Genomic DNA, 18,075 nt, shown 5'->3' with positions numbered 1-18,075 from the left:
AAAAGCAAGCCCCACAGTCTATTCAATCTAAAATTCCTGAAATCATACTGATCAAAGGATTAAACTATAAGACATCTGTAATATTCACATTTAAAAACTAAAAGGGCAACATTACTTTAAATTTTAGAAATGCACAAAACTGCAATTAATTTTTTCAAAATCCTTTATGGAACACAATAAAACAAACAATATTTAAGGCCAGTTTACCTTCCTGGAATGTAAGCTTTTCCTCTTTCATTGTGGTCAGCCTGTCAAGCATACTCCTGTTACATAATAGACGTTCAAGAAAAGGTAAATTCAAAACATTGATTAATTTCACATTTGATTTATACAAGAATTCATTTTCCTAGTCACCTTGGAGAAAATGACAGAAAATGAATGCACTTCGACTACTCTATTGTGCATATGGAATTAACAAGCTAGAAAACTCTAACTTTATAGAAACCCTTCCTAAGGACTTTCCAGTTAACATTTTAAATTATTTATATGCCAAATATTTGTGGGGATTATGCATAATGAAAACTTCATTTCAATAGCTTAGAGATCTCCTTCCAGAACTTCCAGTCAAGATGGAGGCGTAGATAAATGGCTTGCCTCCTTGCATAACCACAACAAAAAAAATTACAACTAAATCACAAAACTACTATCACCCAGAACTGTCAGAAAACCAAGATGTATGGAAGTCTGACAACCAAGGAATTAAAAAGTCACATCCATTCAGAAGGGTAGGAGGGGTGGGGATGCGGAGCCGGTGCTCCCACACCCACATGTGGCAAATAAAAATCAAGAGGGATACATCAGGACTGAGGGATCTGTCAGGAGTGAAGGATCCCAGCGCCACACCAGACCACCCCGCCCAGGGTTCCAGTGCCAGGAAGATAAGTCCCCATAACTTCTGGCTGTAAAAACGAGTAGGGCTTGGGGTGGCAGAAGAAACTGTGGGATTCTCAGGCATCTTCTCTTAAAGGGCCTGAAAGGTGTTAGGACTTACACAGGCACACTCCCTCTGGGCACTAGCACCAGGGTAGCAACTGGAAGAACGCCAGTGGCATACGAGGAGAAAGTGAAGTGTATGGCATCAGGGTGAGTGCTGGGGGACAGCTTACTCCCTGATAAATCTCCAGAGGCCAGGCAGTGGACATTGTTCCTTTCTAAGTCCTCCCTGACTTGAAGCCAAAGTGGTGGCACCATATCTGATACTCCATCAACCTGGTTCACATAGGTAGCCCCACTCAGACAATTACTGAAGGCTTTGCTCCATACAACTTACAGGTGCACTTTTCTACAATAGGCCATGCTACTAAGACAGGGGGTCAAAGCAGTTCTACCTAATACAAACAAACAAACACAGGAAAAAAGACTGCCAAAATGGGGAGACAAAGAAATATGGCTATAATGAAAGAGCAGAACAAAACTCCAGAAAAAGAACTAAACAAAATGGAGATTAGCTATCTTTCAGATACAGAGTTCAAAACACTGGTTACTGAATGCTCAAGAAACTCATTGGGTACTTCAACAGCATAAAAAAAGACCCAGGCAAAAATGAAGGTTACACTAAGTGAAATAAAGAAAAAATTACGGTGAACCAACAGCAGAGGGGGGAAAGCCAAGAATCAAATCAACGATTTGAAACATAGGAAGAAAAAACAATACAAAGAATTGAGGATGGGGTAAGAAGTCTCTGGGACAACTTCAAACGTACCAACATTTAAATCATAGGGTTGCCAGAAGGAAAAGCAAAAGAGTAAGAAATTGAAAACTTATTTGAAAAAATAATGAAAGAAAATTTCCCTAATTTGGTGAAGGAAAAGACATACAAGTTCAGGAAGCAGAGTCCCAAATAAAGTGGACCCAAAGAAGACCACAGCAAAACACAATAATTAAAATGCCAAAGGTTAAAGATGAGAGAATCTTAAAAGCAGCAAGAGAAAAGCAGAGAGTTACCTACAAAGGAGTTCGCATAAGACTGTCAGCTGATTTCTCAAAAGAAACTTTGCAGGCAAGAAGAGGCTGGCAAGAAGTATTCAAAGTGATGGAATGCAAGGACCTACAACCAAGATTACTCTATTCAGCAAAGTTATCCTTTAGAATTGAAGGGCAGATAAAATGCTTTCCAGACAAGGTAAAGCTAAAGCAGTTCATCATCACCAAGCCATTAGTACATAAAATGTTAATGGGACTTATTTAAGAAAAGACCAAAACTATGAACATTAAAATGGCAATAAATTCACAACTATCAATAACAATATAAAAAACCAAATAAGCAAACAAGAACAGAAACAATGATAAATATGAAATTATTTGGAGGGTTATCAGTGGAGAGGAGTAGGGGGAGAAAGGGGGTAAAGGTTCAGGGATTAAGAAACATAATTGGTAGGTACAGAATAGGGGGATGTTAAGAAAAGTACAGGAAATAGAGAAGCCAAAGAACTTATATGCAAGACCCATGCACATGAACTAACGGGGGATTGCCAGAGGGAATGGGGGGGGTACCAGGTGGAGGGGGGAAAAGATGGGAAAATTGGGAAAACTGTAATAGCATAATCAATAAAATATATATTTTTAAAAATCTCCTTCTAAGCTTTATTTATATTGTAAAAGGGATCGTATGGGCCTTTAAATTAAACAAACAAAAAAGGATAAAACACAATTTTATTGGCCATGATATGAACTCTGGCAGAGTGCAGTGAAGAATAGCATTATTTAGCCTTATCTTCAGCTACTGTAGTTGAGATTTCTACAACTAAAAAGCCAAGATTCAAAGTCTATAAATTTTATTTAATAAAATTTCTACTTCCTCCACCTCAAAGATAAAGTTGAAGCAATTACGTTTTCTAAAATAAATTATATTGGAAATAAATGTTCTCATTGGAGGTTTAGATTCATTTACATTTATTGGTATTGCTAACAAGGCTATAGAGCATAGTAGTATACGTTTGCCAAGTTGTGCTTCTGCAGAAGTGCAAAACTGCAATACCATCTTAAAGACAGAGTCTTCCGTGGCATTTGAGTGTTTAATACTTCATGTCATCATGGCTTGTAGAAGCTGGCAGTTAAGAAATACAAATACACTCACTGCAACTAAGTGAATATTTCTTAGGAATATGTAGTTTTAGAGAACTTTTTCTTAGCAGTGCAAAACCCTAACTTCTTAAATGATTCACAACAACTAAAAAGAGGAGGTAACAACTGGAAAGGAGGTAACATTTACTAGTGCCATATAAGGCGATAGACTAACTTAATTTTATCAAAACCAAGATACCTGGTATTATTTCCATTTAATAGGTAAAGAAACCAAAGTTCAGGGACCCAACCTGTGGTCACAGTTCAGCCTGTGGTTTCCTGCGTGTCATGTACCACAGAGCGGGCGCGCGGAGACAGCAGTACATGCAGCAGGGTGATTGCACGCACCCTATACCTCTGTTTTCGTTTGTTGTTTCAAATGCTATATGAACATTTCTGTGCTAAATACTATTAAATAAGAAGGGGTTAAAACCCAGATGCTGTATATTAACTTGCAATTATGTATGGAGTAAAGCATTTTAAACTGTAAACAAAACAAAACAAAGGATACAAAGCCCAGGAAGGAACCTGCCTTGCAATTTAGTTAACAAGTAATTATATAAGAATTTTAAACTATGTCTGTCTGATTTCAAAGTCTATGTGTTTAAGTTTATATTAGTGTACAAAGCAAACGTTATCTTAGATGTCTTCACAATGAAGTTAAAGGTTATTCTATGGAATAAAAATGTTCTTATTCATCATCTGGGGAGTCTATGAACATTTTAATGTTCCTTAAATAGTATTGCCTCATCACTTTTTCTTTGGGACTTTGATAGATTAAGTAAAGATTAAAAAGAATTGTATGATGTCACACCGGAAGCTAGCAAGAAACAATATTTCTTACACTATGTAAAAAAATTACTGACTTAAAATTATAGAAAAATGATTTTTAATTAGAACTGATATACTAAGAGTAGTTTTCAGTTTAGATTATAAACCCAGCAACAAAATACTCAGCACCTGTAGCTTGTTAAAAGATCGATTTCTAAGATAAAACTACAGTGTGGTTCTTCAGCAGATTGATTTCTTGGAGATCATCACTTTAGTTATATAAAATCTAAATGAAAGTCTTAATGCTTCTTTTCTAGCTGTATCACAATGTAAATTATTCCCACTAGTGAAGCAACTCCAAATTCAAAAGTGGCTATTATCCACACCCTTCCTTTTCATTTTACTATAAATTGCTATTTGGAAAAAAAACTACAAATTGAAACAGCACTACTTTGTAAATTCATACTGTACCTTAAGATTTTAGATAACCTGAAGTCTGTTCCTTAGTTGTCACTTATAATCTAAAATTCAATAAAACTTATGCAAAATATTTTCACCCACAGAATACTGATTACACAGAGTAGAAACAAACTTTGAACGAAATTGCTGTAATAAAATAGACCAAGGGATCATAGTGTTAAACTTTGCACATTCACTGCATTAAAACAAAGCAAAAAACTATAAATTTTAGAAACGTTTATTTTAGAAACACACAAAACTAAAATGAATATTTTAGTCCAAGAGACTACAGAGAAGAAATAGGGAGCTACATGTTTATAGGTGCATGTTTTCATGGATAGTCTTGCCATGATTCTAAGACCTGGAACACCTAGAATATAGAACATTACAAAAAATATTTAAATTTTTATTTTACATATACAATATAAATAGATAAATAATATCACTTTTGGGACATAAAATAATCATCAACATTAAAGAAAGTAGTGTATACCAAGCAAAACTATATTTTTACTTTTGAGTCAAATTCTATACTGGAAAAGGACAGAAAAGCCTATACTGAAGTTTGAAGAAGTTGTTTAAGTGCTGTTGAAATACAGCAAAGCTTCAAATTCTGTCCATAAATCAAATCAAATCAGTATTTGGTAATGAGCTACAACGTCCATATAAATGACAAAGCACACTTAGCAGGTTTAGAAAGTTGACTATTTTTTGGGCATCATCATGAAAACTCTGTGACTGACCGACACATCATTTCCAATGTCACCAGCAAAGCCTCAGTATGTACTCCAGGACACACTTTCAAATTCTCAGGCAGTTCCTTAAGAATATTTGGGAGCTTCAGCAAAGTCTTTGTATTTCTAGCATAAAGGTCCAATAACCAGTCAGTATGAGCACTGGTGGTTTCCTTATAATTCTTATGAGCCATAAGCAGTTCATTTAGATGAGTTAACCCTTTGAAAGCTAAGAGGAACTCTGAAGATAAATCAAAAATTGAACAAAAATTTAACAACATCCTACTAAGTAGAAATGAGCCAAATTCAAGTTGCTGGTGGTAAAAATGTTTCTCTGCTTGTGCATGAAAGTTCTCCACTGTATCTTCTATTTTTGTGAGAGCAAATAGTTCTTCCTTAATTTGAGATGATAAAACATAATCCAAGGGCAATTCCCCCTTAGAGTTCCTCTGCTGTAAAAGCACTGGGCCTGTAAAAAAAGGGGAATGCAAAATATTAAAATATTTTTATTTTGGAATCTTCACAGCTGTTTCCCTTTCTTTTTATCTAAAGAATCCAGGGCTCTGTATACAATCATATTTTGTACTAATTCATGTTGATATAATTAACTGGCTCTGCATATTGACTGCCTAATAAAGGTACATTAAGAAAAACCAAAATTCTACTCAGCCACCTAAGGGAGTTGCCTAAGTAACATATAAATTACAAATGAAAAAAAACTTCTATGAAATTTTGTAAATTATCATCTTGAAATAAGAATTTCAATGTTCCCAGAAGAAACGAACATATATACTCATCTTAAATTCTGGGTAAGAGTATCTCATAATATCACCAGAGGGAAAAGTCATGACCCCTTCCATTGATGACAGGTGACTGACTGTAGCAGTGCAAAGACTGCAAAGCCTTGCACAGACACAGAATACATTTTTCATTTACCCTTGCTCATGTTCAATTTCTAGTACAGGTAACTGACTTATAAACATTAAATGGTAACTGTTCTGCATCAAATTCAAATTTCATTAATCTACCCATCTAACCATCTACTTAAAAACTACTGTCAATGGTTTGTTCTCTATGTAGTAAAGGATGATGAAGGAGGAGCAAAACAACAGTAACTCATTATTTGGTCACATAGCAAAGTACAGAAGTATTTGTATATCTGTCAGTCGAGTCCTATAATTATTTATACACTTTGCCATAAAATTGTGTAAGGAATATAAAGGTTTTAGTACTGGCACACAATCAAAAGATCCCATCATATAATATAGACCATATCATCAGAGAGAGAGAATAGTGTGTACCTGCTAAAACTCTTAATGATAAACCTGATCAAATATATGTACTGATCTAGATTTAAAAATGCATTTAATATATCAAAGATCAACCACTGATAATATATGATTAATATGTAATTTATGAAAAACAGAATTCTAAGTCAATATTAGGCTTCTTTTCATTATGTCAATATTTTTAAAAAAGCGCTACAAGTTACTCCTGTTAAAAATGATCACAACAAAATAACAGACACAGGATACCAAAAGTAAACAAAGGTTTTAGAAACATAAATAAATTCTTAAACTTACTGTTCTCAAGACTGAAAGACTAGCAATGAAGAAGTAATGTAGTTGCTAAAATGATGGTATCAAACCATTTGACAGGTCCAAACCCAGAATATGAGGCAAAGATAAGTCTGTATGATTCCCAAAGGACCTTAATAAATGCAAGTACAAGTGAATTTCCTCTTAAGACATGGGACTCATCTTAACCAATGACCCTAGAAGAATTCACATTGGTTGGTATGATGCTATCCTCTTCTGAAGAGTTGTACTTAATATAAATAATAATGGCCGTTTTACCACTTAGAACATTTGAGGCAAGGCCAAATACTGGCTTGGGATGTCAGATACACGGCTAAATAGAAAAGTAAAATACATAGGAGACAGAACATTGTTCAGTAAACATATAATACTAAAAAATATATGGATTATGAAATGGTGTAAGACAGACACACTAAGGCCTTTAGGGGGCAGGAGAAGACTATAAATAACCAAACATCTTAAGCTATCATGCTATTCAGCATTTCTGAGAGAGAGAGAGAGAAAGAGGGAGAAATCTAAAGAAAATAAGGTTTTTATTTTCATGCAGAATCAAATGCCTAATTATGAGAGAAAATAATCTTAAATTTCAAGTTAAAATTGGTACAAAAACCAGTAAATTTATATAAATCTGTACTTATGCATTATAAGCTAGTCATCAGTTTTCCTTTGTTTTTTTAAAATAAATCAGTTTTGAATATTTTGATGTAAAATTTATACTATTAAGTTCATATATAAGAAGAATGTCATTTAAAGGGGTGGGGTCCTGAAAGCAGAGATTTAAAAGAATCAGCAGAAAAAGTAGTAGGTAAATATTAAGCTCAAGTTGCCTCTATCACAAAACCTCTGCAACAATAGTTATCACCATTTGAAAATCCTCCTACTTCAATTTAATTGACTGCAAAATGTGAATGAAGATATTCTAGGATACCTTTTTAAGAGTCTGAAAGAAATGATTCATAAAAAAGATGAACTGAGTTAGCAGTTATATATAGGAAATAAAACAAGAATGAAAAATCCAAGTAATCACAATAGAACATTTATATCCATTAATAAGCTTTCACAAATGGCTGTTTCACAAAGACATTACACACTTTAAGTAAAAGCGTTAATTTAAAACCAACACAATTCAAAATACATTCTCATACACAATCCTAAATAGGCTTAATAATGCAATAAATAAATAAATACATATTATAAAAAGGTCTTTAATTCCTTCTAAATAAAAGGTGTTTATATTCTAGGAGAGTTTTTTTATCTTTACTTTTTCATTAATATAAAATAAAGGCATCTTTCCTTACAGATCTTAAATACATAAAATGCTATCTACTTCTGAGGGATTCATAAAAAACACTGGGTAATTTATCAAAACCCGTTTAGCATAAATGCACTCACCCCCATGCTGGAGTAGCAGCTTGCCAATTTCTACATGTCCGTTTGACAGTGCATCATGCAAAGGAGTCACCCCATCCACTTGAGTGAGCAGATCTACCTCTGGACAACGTTGCAAAATTTCCTGGACACACACTGTGTTGCCATAGTTACAGGCTTCATGCAAAGGCGTCCAGCCAGCATTGTCTAAATTAAAAATCAAGACAAGTTTTAAAACAGCAAAAGTAGGACTTTTGGAAGTTAAGTAATGTATATTCTACTTCCCTCATCAGTATGACTTTCTAGGTGCTTCATATATAAATAGAATGCTCTGGTAGAAACACTTAGGGTGCAATCATATTTATAATTGTTAAGAAAAAAATTAAATATATTAAAACAATTTTAAAATACTGATGTTGGAATCTGATCAAAATATGGACACCAAAAAAAATGTTTCTGCACTATTAGCTATAAATCAGTTTATTATTGATTTCTTGGTTTTGCTATTGGTAACACTTTAAAGATATGCTAGGAAAATATACTTAAATAATCTTTCTTAATGTTGACATTTAGCTATTTAATATCACAAATATTAAGATATTGGATTAGACCACAAAGATTTAGAACTTACCTTTAACATTGATGTCTATTCCTGGCAAAGAGAGAAGAAGAATCAATTTCTCCACTTGGTTATTTATGCAAGCTCTATGGAGGGCTGTTTCTCCTGCCATAAAATATTAATAGATTATTCCAGAGAAGACAAGATATCAACTAAAGAAAATAATCAAAGGGCATGAACTAGGAGATCTGGCCCCATGACAGAAAATTATTTATTGAGTTTTCCTTTTGACTGGTTTAAACATCTCTTGCATTAAAAAAGAGGGGGAGGAAACCCCACCAATCCATAGACCTTCTGTAATATCAGCAATTCAGCAATGAAATTTTACTGCAAAAGATTTAACACAGGCATTGTCTCCCTCTAGTTCAAGGTTTAAAGCTTCAATCCTGCTATAAAACTCCAAATGATCAAAGAACACCCAAAATACTGGGTTTTGCAGCAATAAAAGTTTAGAGTGCAATTGCCCTCTTTTAAATTTATTCATGAACCTACATTAAATGTATGGCTCTTTTTAACACAGCATTTATAGCTTAATTCAAATGAATGTTTCTGGCTAAGCACGAGTGCCTCTACACACTCAAGTATAATTCAGAACTTCAAATCCATTAGATGGTTTGCTGCTTCTCAATAGGCTGTCTGGCTTGGCTACAGCAGCACAGAGAAGGAGAAATGGGAGAATCTAACACACACACACACACACAGCACAGAGAAGAAGAAATGGGAGAATCTAACACACACACACACTCCCCCCGCCCCCCTCCAGTATCATTTAAACCTCAACAAGGGCAACAAATAGAATGCCAAAGTTTTTTTTTTTTTCTTCTCGGAGGGCTACAATTAGTGACTGCTGGCTAAAACTGTCCGCATCTATCTCTGTTATAACTGAGATTAATAAGATGTAAGTGATAATTTGTAGGGGAGTTAAAAAAACATAAAAGTTAGTGCTTAGAAAAAAAATGAAATACTGAATCAAATTCTTGCTGTAAAATACTAAGCACATTTTTACAGTGTTCTGTTTTATAGACTATCTCAATAACTTCTACCAAAACATTTCTTGGGCGTGCATTGAAAAGCTTTTGAAGTTTTTCTCTATAATTTTTCAATTCTCTGCCTTCCTCCCAGTTCCTTCTGCTGTTCAGTCTAAAGTCGTTCACATTCATTTTACTTTCTGACACAATAAACAAAGAAAAAGGACATTGTTTTGTAATATTAATATCTCAGTTCTCATTTGATGTATTTTTTCACATTTTGGGAAGTTATTTTGAATTTGTAATATGCAATTATGAACTTATGGTGAAAAGGTATAAAAGCTTTACTGCTACTGTTTCGATGGGTGTCATAATGATAATATTTGTATCAAAAAGAAGACATTGCACATAAACAAGAGCCTCAGAAATTTACTTTGCCCAAGTATAGACTCTTAAAAGATAACTTATACTTGTGAGTTAGAAGGTGCATAAGTAAGAGGTGCCAGAGTGAATTATTACAACGCTATTCTTGTTACTTCATTCTTTAGGTACTTAGGTTCCAGTATAGTTAGAACCAAAAGCCAAACACATTTCATAGTCTGGGCTCAATGCCTGGAAGAAAAGAGTCCATATGCTTAACACAGCTATGTAACATAGCCTAGCCCTCATTCTTTGTTCACAAAATGTCTAGGACTGAAAGAGATGAAGACTGAATTATACTTTCAAATCAAAAGATACTGATCCTAAGCAGCAAAGGTTGAGGTAGAATAAAAAATTAAGGCAGGCAAGTCTGGGAAAAGTCTAATGTGTGCTGTACCCTGTGTTTAGTATCTGTATAAATTACAGTTGAAAACAATAATATGCTTTCTAGGAAGGTATTTCCTGGACCTACTTTAACATTTACGTTCAGGTATTCATCAGGGCCAGTGTTTAATAACTTGCAAATACTGATTACAACCACGACAAGTTCCTAGCATAAATTAATTTTGACACTTGGAATACCTTTTAAATTAGTCTTGTGGAAATTCATCTTTCTAACTAAAGAAGGGCAATTTTCCTTGGAAAAGGACAATTCTCCTTCTGACTTCTTTTTCCACCTTTTTAATGATGAGGAACATTTAGCAAGGTTCAGGTCTCTGAAAAGAAAGTAAGAAATAATAAAAGTTTGTTTTTCCCTAAGGAATGGCAGCATAGCTTAGATGGTGAGTATTTTTAAAACTCTGGCTCTCTTTTAATTTAAACCCCTTTATTTATTCAAATCGTTACTGCTTTCTATTTTCTTATTTATTTCAAATATACAGAAACAAATTTCAATGCATTAACTTTCACTTTATTAACTTTGTACCCCCAACTGCCCACGAAAGGTTTATGAATATGGGATGTCATGTAGAAAAAGAGACAGAGTATAGGTTACTTAGCAGAGAGAATAAAACAAAATGCAAAAATTAAAATTCAGGTCCTTACTCTTCATTCTTATATTAATATTTGATCCTATTTTCTTCGTCCTAAAAACATTTCTGGTTTTCTGAGTTCTATATAATATACTTTTAGAGGAAGGTTTTTCACTTTGGGGAATCTATTATAACAATTCAAAGTATCTCACACGACCATGCTTCTGAAATCCACCTTTATTATATGCAAGTAGTAATTTAAAGCACGGTAAGAATTGTGTGGAAAATGATGTGGTGAAGAGTTTTGTTTCTTCTGGAAAGCACTTAATCTCACTAGAAAGAAAACATGTGCCTTGAACTAAGGAAGTGAAAATCTGGATCATATATATTTTATAGGTATAAAACCGCGTTTTCTGTTAATCAGTATAATTCAGAAAATATCATAGATAACCATGAAGTTCAAGAAACATGTCAGAAAAAAGAGCTGTTCTCTAAACCAAAGCATAGTTGGTAGAGAAGGATCACATACGGTAACTCTGCTTGCCCTTCAACTTGTTTCTGTTTAGCACCATTCACCATTAGTAAGGCCCTCTGAGATTCAAGGCAAGGCCGATGTCCTATTTTCTTCGGTATCTTCATCTTTCCAGTCCCAGGTATGCCAGTTTTCCCCAAAGCTGGCAAATAGGAATATACCTGTTGCAAAATAATATAATATTGGTTTCTCAACTACAAAGACCTGGAAAGCAGTAAAAAGAAATTACTTGATTCATATCACTATTAAATTTGGTTGTATTTTCTTGGTTTCAACACTACAATTGTCATACAATCTCACTTGAACATGCAAAATATTAAGAAAGCTACTAGTTCCATGTCATTAAGTCAATATGATGTATAAAAGAAAAATACCTTCTTAAAAATATTTTACAAATTCAATTGTCCTGCTCATTTAGAAAAATTATTTGGTTACTCTTATGCCCAACTTATAATTCATTTGCATATTTTAAATATTTATAGTTAAAAAAACAACTGGTATTTTGTCATTTTCATTTTAGTAATGACTTCCTTCAAAAGAAAACAAGTCTGGAATAAACAGAATAAAGAATGCAAAAGTTGCTAAAGACAAAGATTGTTGCAAACAGTCAGGTTTGCCCAATCTGACCGATTGGCAATTATATTTTTCATTTTCTGAAGAAAGTGCTGGAGATACCAGATATTAATGACAGATAAAGAGTGTCAAGAAAAAACTGGAAAAACTTGGATCAAATGCAGCATTCATGTGTGTATAGACAGAATAAAAAGAAACATTGGGCATCATTTGCAATTTTTATTTTTAAATACTATTAAATGCTATGTAGAATTTGGGGTGGCTCTAGGTCTTCCTTTTTTTTATTAAATTTATTTGTGTGACATTGATTAATAAGACCATATAGGTTTCAAGTGTACACTTCTCTGATACATGATCTGTACATTGCATTCTGTACCCATCACCCAAAGTCAAATTATCTTCCACCACCATGTATTTGGCCCCCTTCACCTTTTATTAACTCCCCTATCCTCCTTCCTCTGGTAACCACCATATACTGTTGTCAGTGTCTACGAGTTTTAGTTTTATATCTCACATATGGTTCTTAGCTTTTTCTGATTGAGTTCTTTCACTTTGTATAATATTCTCAAGGTCCATCCACATTGTTGCAAATGGCAGTAGGTCTTTTCAAAATAATCTTATGTGTTATGGTTAATCACTAAAAAACAAAGGTTCTTGATTTATTTTCCTGTTATCAATCCTTAATTACTATCAAGTAATTAAACTTTCTATTCATTACTCAATTTTTAAGGTAGAAAAATACATACTCTTACAATGATTTAAAAGATTTATGATTAATATGTTTTAATTATTAGAAACAACTAAGAATGTTTTAAAATTAAATTTATGTTTTCACTTCTTGGAAATTTAAAAGAACTCAAATAGCGTGGTGCTTACCATTTTCTGAAGAGAGAGTGGCTCAGAAGAAATATTGATGGAACTCTGTAAACACAACTTTTTAAAAATTGCCTCTGCAACAAACATTTGAAGCCAAGAGGAGGAAAAGGAACAAATGAAAATCTCTAATTCATGTGAAGAGAAGTCTGTAGAAAGCAAGAACAGTAAATATAGTTACTGCTACACCCTATAAAATTTATTTCTATAGACTATTTCCTCCATGAATTTTATTCATGCAAATGATGATTCCTACACCAGTAAAATTCACCCACATAATTTTAAACCATGAAAAACGGATAATCATTCTATTCCTTGCCTTTGACAAGAAATTGTTTTATGGTAATGTTCTCACATTTGAAACAATCATTACTTTTTATTATTTTAAATAAAAGTCACAAAATTATATATATACATATGAATATACTGATAATAGATGAACAGACAGACATAAGATTTATTGCTATACTTTCCAATAAATGTGAAAGATCTCTTCCTACAATAGGGTTACATTTTTGGAAAACCAGTGCTTGTTTTGCAAATGGACACAAGTGTATTTAATTTGCAGTGATCAGTCTTGAGCTGATAGGAAGAAATAAATTATACCCTTCCCCTGACAACACCTGTGAATCCCAATACTGCAGAGAAGGAGGGAAGGTAAAGAAGAGGGAAAATGTAACACAAGAGAATGTATAAGGACTTCTTTAGAAGTTTGCATCCACTCTACCATACCAAATAGGGGGAAATGTATAATTTTAAATGATAAAAGTGCAAAGAGTCTCAAATATCTTCTTTCCAAAATCCCCAAGTTCTCCAATAATATGGAAATGTATAAATACACAAATGAGTCACAAGTGATAAAGCATTGGCATGACTATTTCCCATGTAATCTATTTAATATTATGAGTTCTCTATTAATACTTTCTGCATTAGAGAATGAGTAATACAGTGGAATGATAAAGAATAAGAAAATACAATCAATAGGATACTAAAAGAGCTAAAATTAAGCAAAAACAAACACGATAAAAATGTGATATTATATAAGGCAGATTAACTACAAACATTAGAAATATGAAGAATTAGGAAAAGTCAGTAAAATTAGCAAAATAAACCTAATAGGTTAAAAGACATTTTAAAAATTGGACAGAATGGCCACACAGACTTGAGGTTCCAATCAAGATGGCAGATTAGGTAAACACTATACGTAGTCCCCTTTTTCTATGATCACATCAAAATTACAACTAATTATAGAGCAACCACCCTTGAAAACCACCTGAAGACTAGCTGAACAGAAATCCTGTAACTAAGGAAATACAAAAGAAGCCCCACTGAGGCTGATAGGAGAGGAGGAGATGCAAATGAGGTGATCCCACACTCTGGTGTGGCAGTTAAGAATAGGGAGAGATCTCATCTGTGGATGTCCTCCCTGATAAACCAGTGATTCCTCTCCCACACCAGACTCCCCAACCTGGAGCACCAGTGCCTGGAAGAAGAATCCTCAAAACACCTGGCTGTGAAAATCAGCAGGGCTCCTGTAGACCCAGGCTTCCTCTTAAATAGCTGGAGCACAGTATCACCAGCACAGACTGGGTTCAACAGCACTCGCCCTAAGCTCCAAAAGCTTGAAAAGCATCAGGGACATTTGGGGAGGAACTGAATTGTCTGACTCTAAGGCTAGGGCCTGAGGGGCAGCTTTATCCAGGACAAAAATGCTGGCAGGCACTATTATTCATTCCTGTGTTGAGCTCTCCCCTAGCCCAGCCTGCAGGCACAGGGATGGGGAGGCTTGTCAGGGGCAAGTCTGAGTCTCCATTAACCTGGCTAACATGGCTCACCCTATCCTGATGATTCCGAAATTCCTCCCAACCAACTCAGACAGGCTGGAACATATTTCAGTGGCTGTTCCTCACAAACATTCAATTTGACATGTGCTTCAGACTTCCCAAACATCTCTCAAAGGTCCACAAACTCCAAATAAGCAGTGACTTGCCTTGGCATACCCTGTACCACTTGCTAAGCAGCCCAAGCCCAGCACTAATGGCAGCCAGCCTTAGTTTCCCGAATAGCATCTCCGAAGTACATCTGAGCCCAGCACAGGTAGCTCGTAACTCATGAGCACTTTGTAGCTCCTACCAGGAGGCCCCCAGCCAGGTACAGGCAATGGCCGACCTTGGCTTGCTCTGAAGACGCTCCCAAGAGGCTCCAGAACTAACAGAGCTGGTAGGCAACCTTAGATCACAATGGAGCATCATCCAATTAGATCCACAAACTTCACACACAAAGGGTTCACTCTATAGGCACCAGAGCGCCGCTGAAACAAACCCTGTTCTGTGGGACAAGCCTGCCAACAACAGTGCATCTGCTAGTCATGGCCAGTCCTCACAGTCAGCATGATGTGAATGATGTGACAACAGTAATTAAGGCTCAACTACAACATGAGGGCAAATACAACCTACAGAAGGGATATCCCTGGAGAATCCAGCTTAGGTGACCAGGTGACTGTGCCACTGGGACTCACAGGACACCTCCTACATATGGACAAACTGCCAAGACTGGGAGGGGTAGCAGATCTACCTAATATGTAGAAACAAACACAGGGAGGAAGTCAAAATGAGAAGATGACCTCCTGAAAGGGTAAAGATATTTCACAATAATACATCTGACAAGCAGTTAATGTCCAAAATATACAAAGAACTCATCCAACTTAACACCAAAACAAATAAACAAACAACCCCCCACAAAAAATCTAATAAAAAAAAATGGACAGAGGACCCTAAAAGACATTTCTCTAAAGAGGACATATACATGGTCAACAGACATCTAAAAAGATGCTCAATCAAGGTCACTAATCATCAGAGAAATGCACATCAAAACCACAATGAGATACCATCTCACACCTGTCAGAATGGCCATCATCAGTAAATCAACAACCTAGTTTTGACAAGGATATGGAGAGAACAAACCCCTGTCCACTGTTGGTGAGATTGCAAATCAGTGCAGTCACTATGTATGGAAAACAGTATGAAGGTTCCTCAAAAAATTAAAAATAGAACTACCATGTAACCCAGCAATTCCACTTCTAGATATTTACCTGAGAAAATCCCAAACACTATTCAAAAATATATAGGTATCCCTAGGTTCATTATAGCATTATTTAAAATAGTGAATATATGGAGGCAACCTAAGTTGTCCATTGATAGACAACTGGATAAAGAAGATGCGTGTGTGCGTGTGTGTGTGTGTGTGTGTGTGTGTGTGTAATGGTATTTCTCAGCCATAAAAAAGAAATCTTACCATTTGAGATAACATAGATGGACCTGGAGGGTATTATGCTAAGTGAAAGAAGTCACACACAGAAAAGACAAAAACTGCATGACTTCACTTACATATGAAATGAAAAACAAATAAACCAACCAACAAAATAAAAACAAACTCATAAATACAGGGAACTGATGGTCGCATAGGGGAGGGATTTTAATGGGGCTGAGCAAAAAAAATGAAGAGATTAAGAAGTACAAATTAGCAGTTACAAAACAGTCATGGGATGTAAAGTATGGCATAGGGAATATAGCCAATAATACTGTAATAATATATTTGGTGCTGTGTGGGTATACACTTATTGGGGATCACTTCATAAGTTATTTGTCTAATCACTATGCTGTACATCTGAAACTAATGTAACATTAAATGTCAACTACAATTGAAAAAGAAGTATAAAAATAAAAATAAACTAGTTCCCAATAAAATATGATACAAGCCACATTATAATAAAAAATAATTAGATGATGATAAACATAATATCAATTAAAATATAAAACTTGACCATCTCACTCAGGGGCTGAGTTCCTTTAGGCTGTCAGACACCCAGTGAATGCCTATCTGGTTTAAATGCCTTCCCAAAAGGCTCAGGTTTTTGTGTCCTTGTGTTCTTGCAGTCCTTCACTGTTTCTTTTCCAGTTAGGGGCTGGGTGTGTGTGGGGGGGTGGTGGTGAGAAGGAATGATGGACTAAAGGGGGAGGGTGGGGTAATCCCCCAGAGAACATTTGGCAATTTGGGGTTGTCACAACTGGGTGTTATTTACCTCTGAGTGGGCAAAGGACAGGGATGTCACTAAATATCCTACAATTCATAGTTTACAGGTCAGACCCTCCATAACAAAGAATTATCAGGCCCAAAACATAAAAAGTGCCCATGCTAAGAAAGAAACTCTGCCTTGACTAAAGACTTGAGTTTTTTGCCTTGTGGCAGACTGCCATATGGACAAATGGCTCTAGTCAGATGTCAAGTAGATCCCATCTACTTCCATACAGACATGATTGCTGAATTCAAATAATCCTTTCCAAAATGGCTTCAACAGAGATACAATTTCCAAGAATTAGAAATGAGAAAATAGTTATTTACCACCTTTTATTATAACTGACTACTCACAACCTTCTAGGCTGTTAGTATTATCTGAAACTGCAAGCAGTAAACTGAAAGATCATCTTTTGAACATTAAACTTCAAATCATATACATTTAAAAAAAGCACATCTATCATCACAGAGTTTATTATAATCAATTGATCTCAACTTATTAACTCTAACCAGAGGCAAAAGCAAAGCATAATTAACTTGTACTATACAGTTCAAATCAGATAATTCACTCTGGAACTTCCAAATGGAGTTATTCATCTAAAAAGAGCATTTGATAAATTGAAAGAAACAGAAAATATGAATTATAATGGTTCCACATAGTACCAAGTAGGATCACATGCAAAGGGAATGATAAGTAATAGAAAAACAAAAGAACATAGAAACTTAGCTCCTAGACTGTAAGAGTAGGATTATTTTTGTAGCCTTTTTAGTTTGTATGTCACTAAACTGCAGAGTAAACATTTAATAATTGACAAATGAATGAACAAAAAACAAATGGCAGAGAGCCACTCTAGGATGATCTTTTCTTTTTAAATCTTCATGTGAGGATATAGTTTCATTGATTTTGGAGAGAGAAGAAAGCGGGAGGTGGGGGGATCGAAGGGAGAGAAAAACATCAATTGGTTGCCTCCCACTTGCACCCTAACCAGGGATCAAACCCGCAACCTAGATAGGTATCTTGACCAGGAATCAAATCTGCAACCTTTTTTGGT

General features: G+C 34.9%; 1 protein-coding gene across 1 annotated transcript in view; it reads right to left on the bottom strand.

Moving 5' to 3' along the window:
• Positions 1 to 4,515: 4,515 nt before the first annotated feature.
• The window catches only part of SLF1 (SMC5/6 complex localization factor 1), a 69,294-nt gene continuing 55,734 nt past the window's right edge, over positions 4,516 to 18,075 (bottom strand). Inside the window, exons 16-21 of the mRNA XM_090276496.1 lie at positions 12,953 to 13,098; positions 11,501 to 11,664; positions 10,583 to 10,716; positions 8,625 to 8,717; positions 8,018 to 8,200; positions 4,516 to 5,496 (exon numbers count right to left, since the gene is read on the bottom strand). Of these exons, the coding sequence (XP_090132622.1) occupies positions 5,015 to 5,496; positions 8,018 to 8,200; positions 8,625 to 8,717; positions 10,583 to 10,716; positions 11,501 to 11,664; positions 12,953 to 13,098 (1,202 nt within the window). The 3' untranslated portion in view covers positions 4,516 to 5,014. The remainder of the gene's footprint in view (positions 5,497 to 8,017; positions 8,201 to 8,624; positions 8,718 to 10,582; positions 10,717 to 11,500; positions 11,665 to 12,952; positions 13,099 to 18,075) is intronic.

The sequence above is a fragment of the Furipterus horrens genome, unplaced genomic scaffold (genome assembly GCF_987537825.1).
Source record: "Furipterus horrens unplaced genomic scaffold, mFurHor1.1.pri manual_scaffold_5, whole genome shotgun sequence".
Classification (NCBI taxonomy): Eukaryota; Metazoa; Chordata; class Mammalia; order Chiroptera; family Furipteridae; genus Furipterus; species Furipterus horrens.
This window is presented reverse-complemented; position numbering and strand designations above follow the sequence as displayed.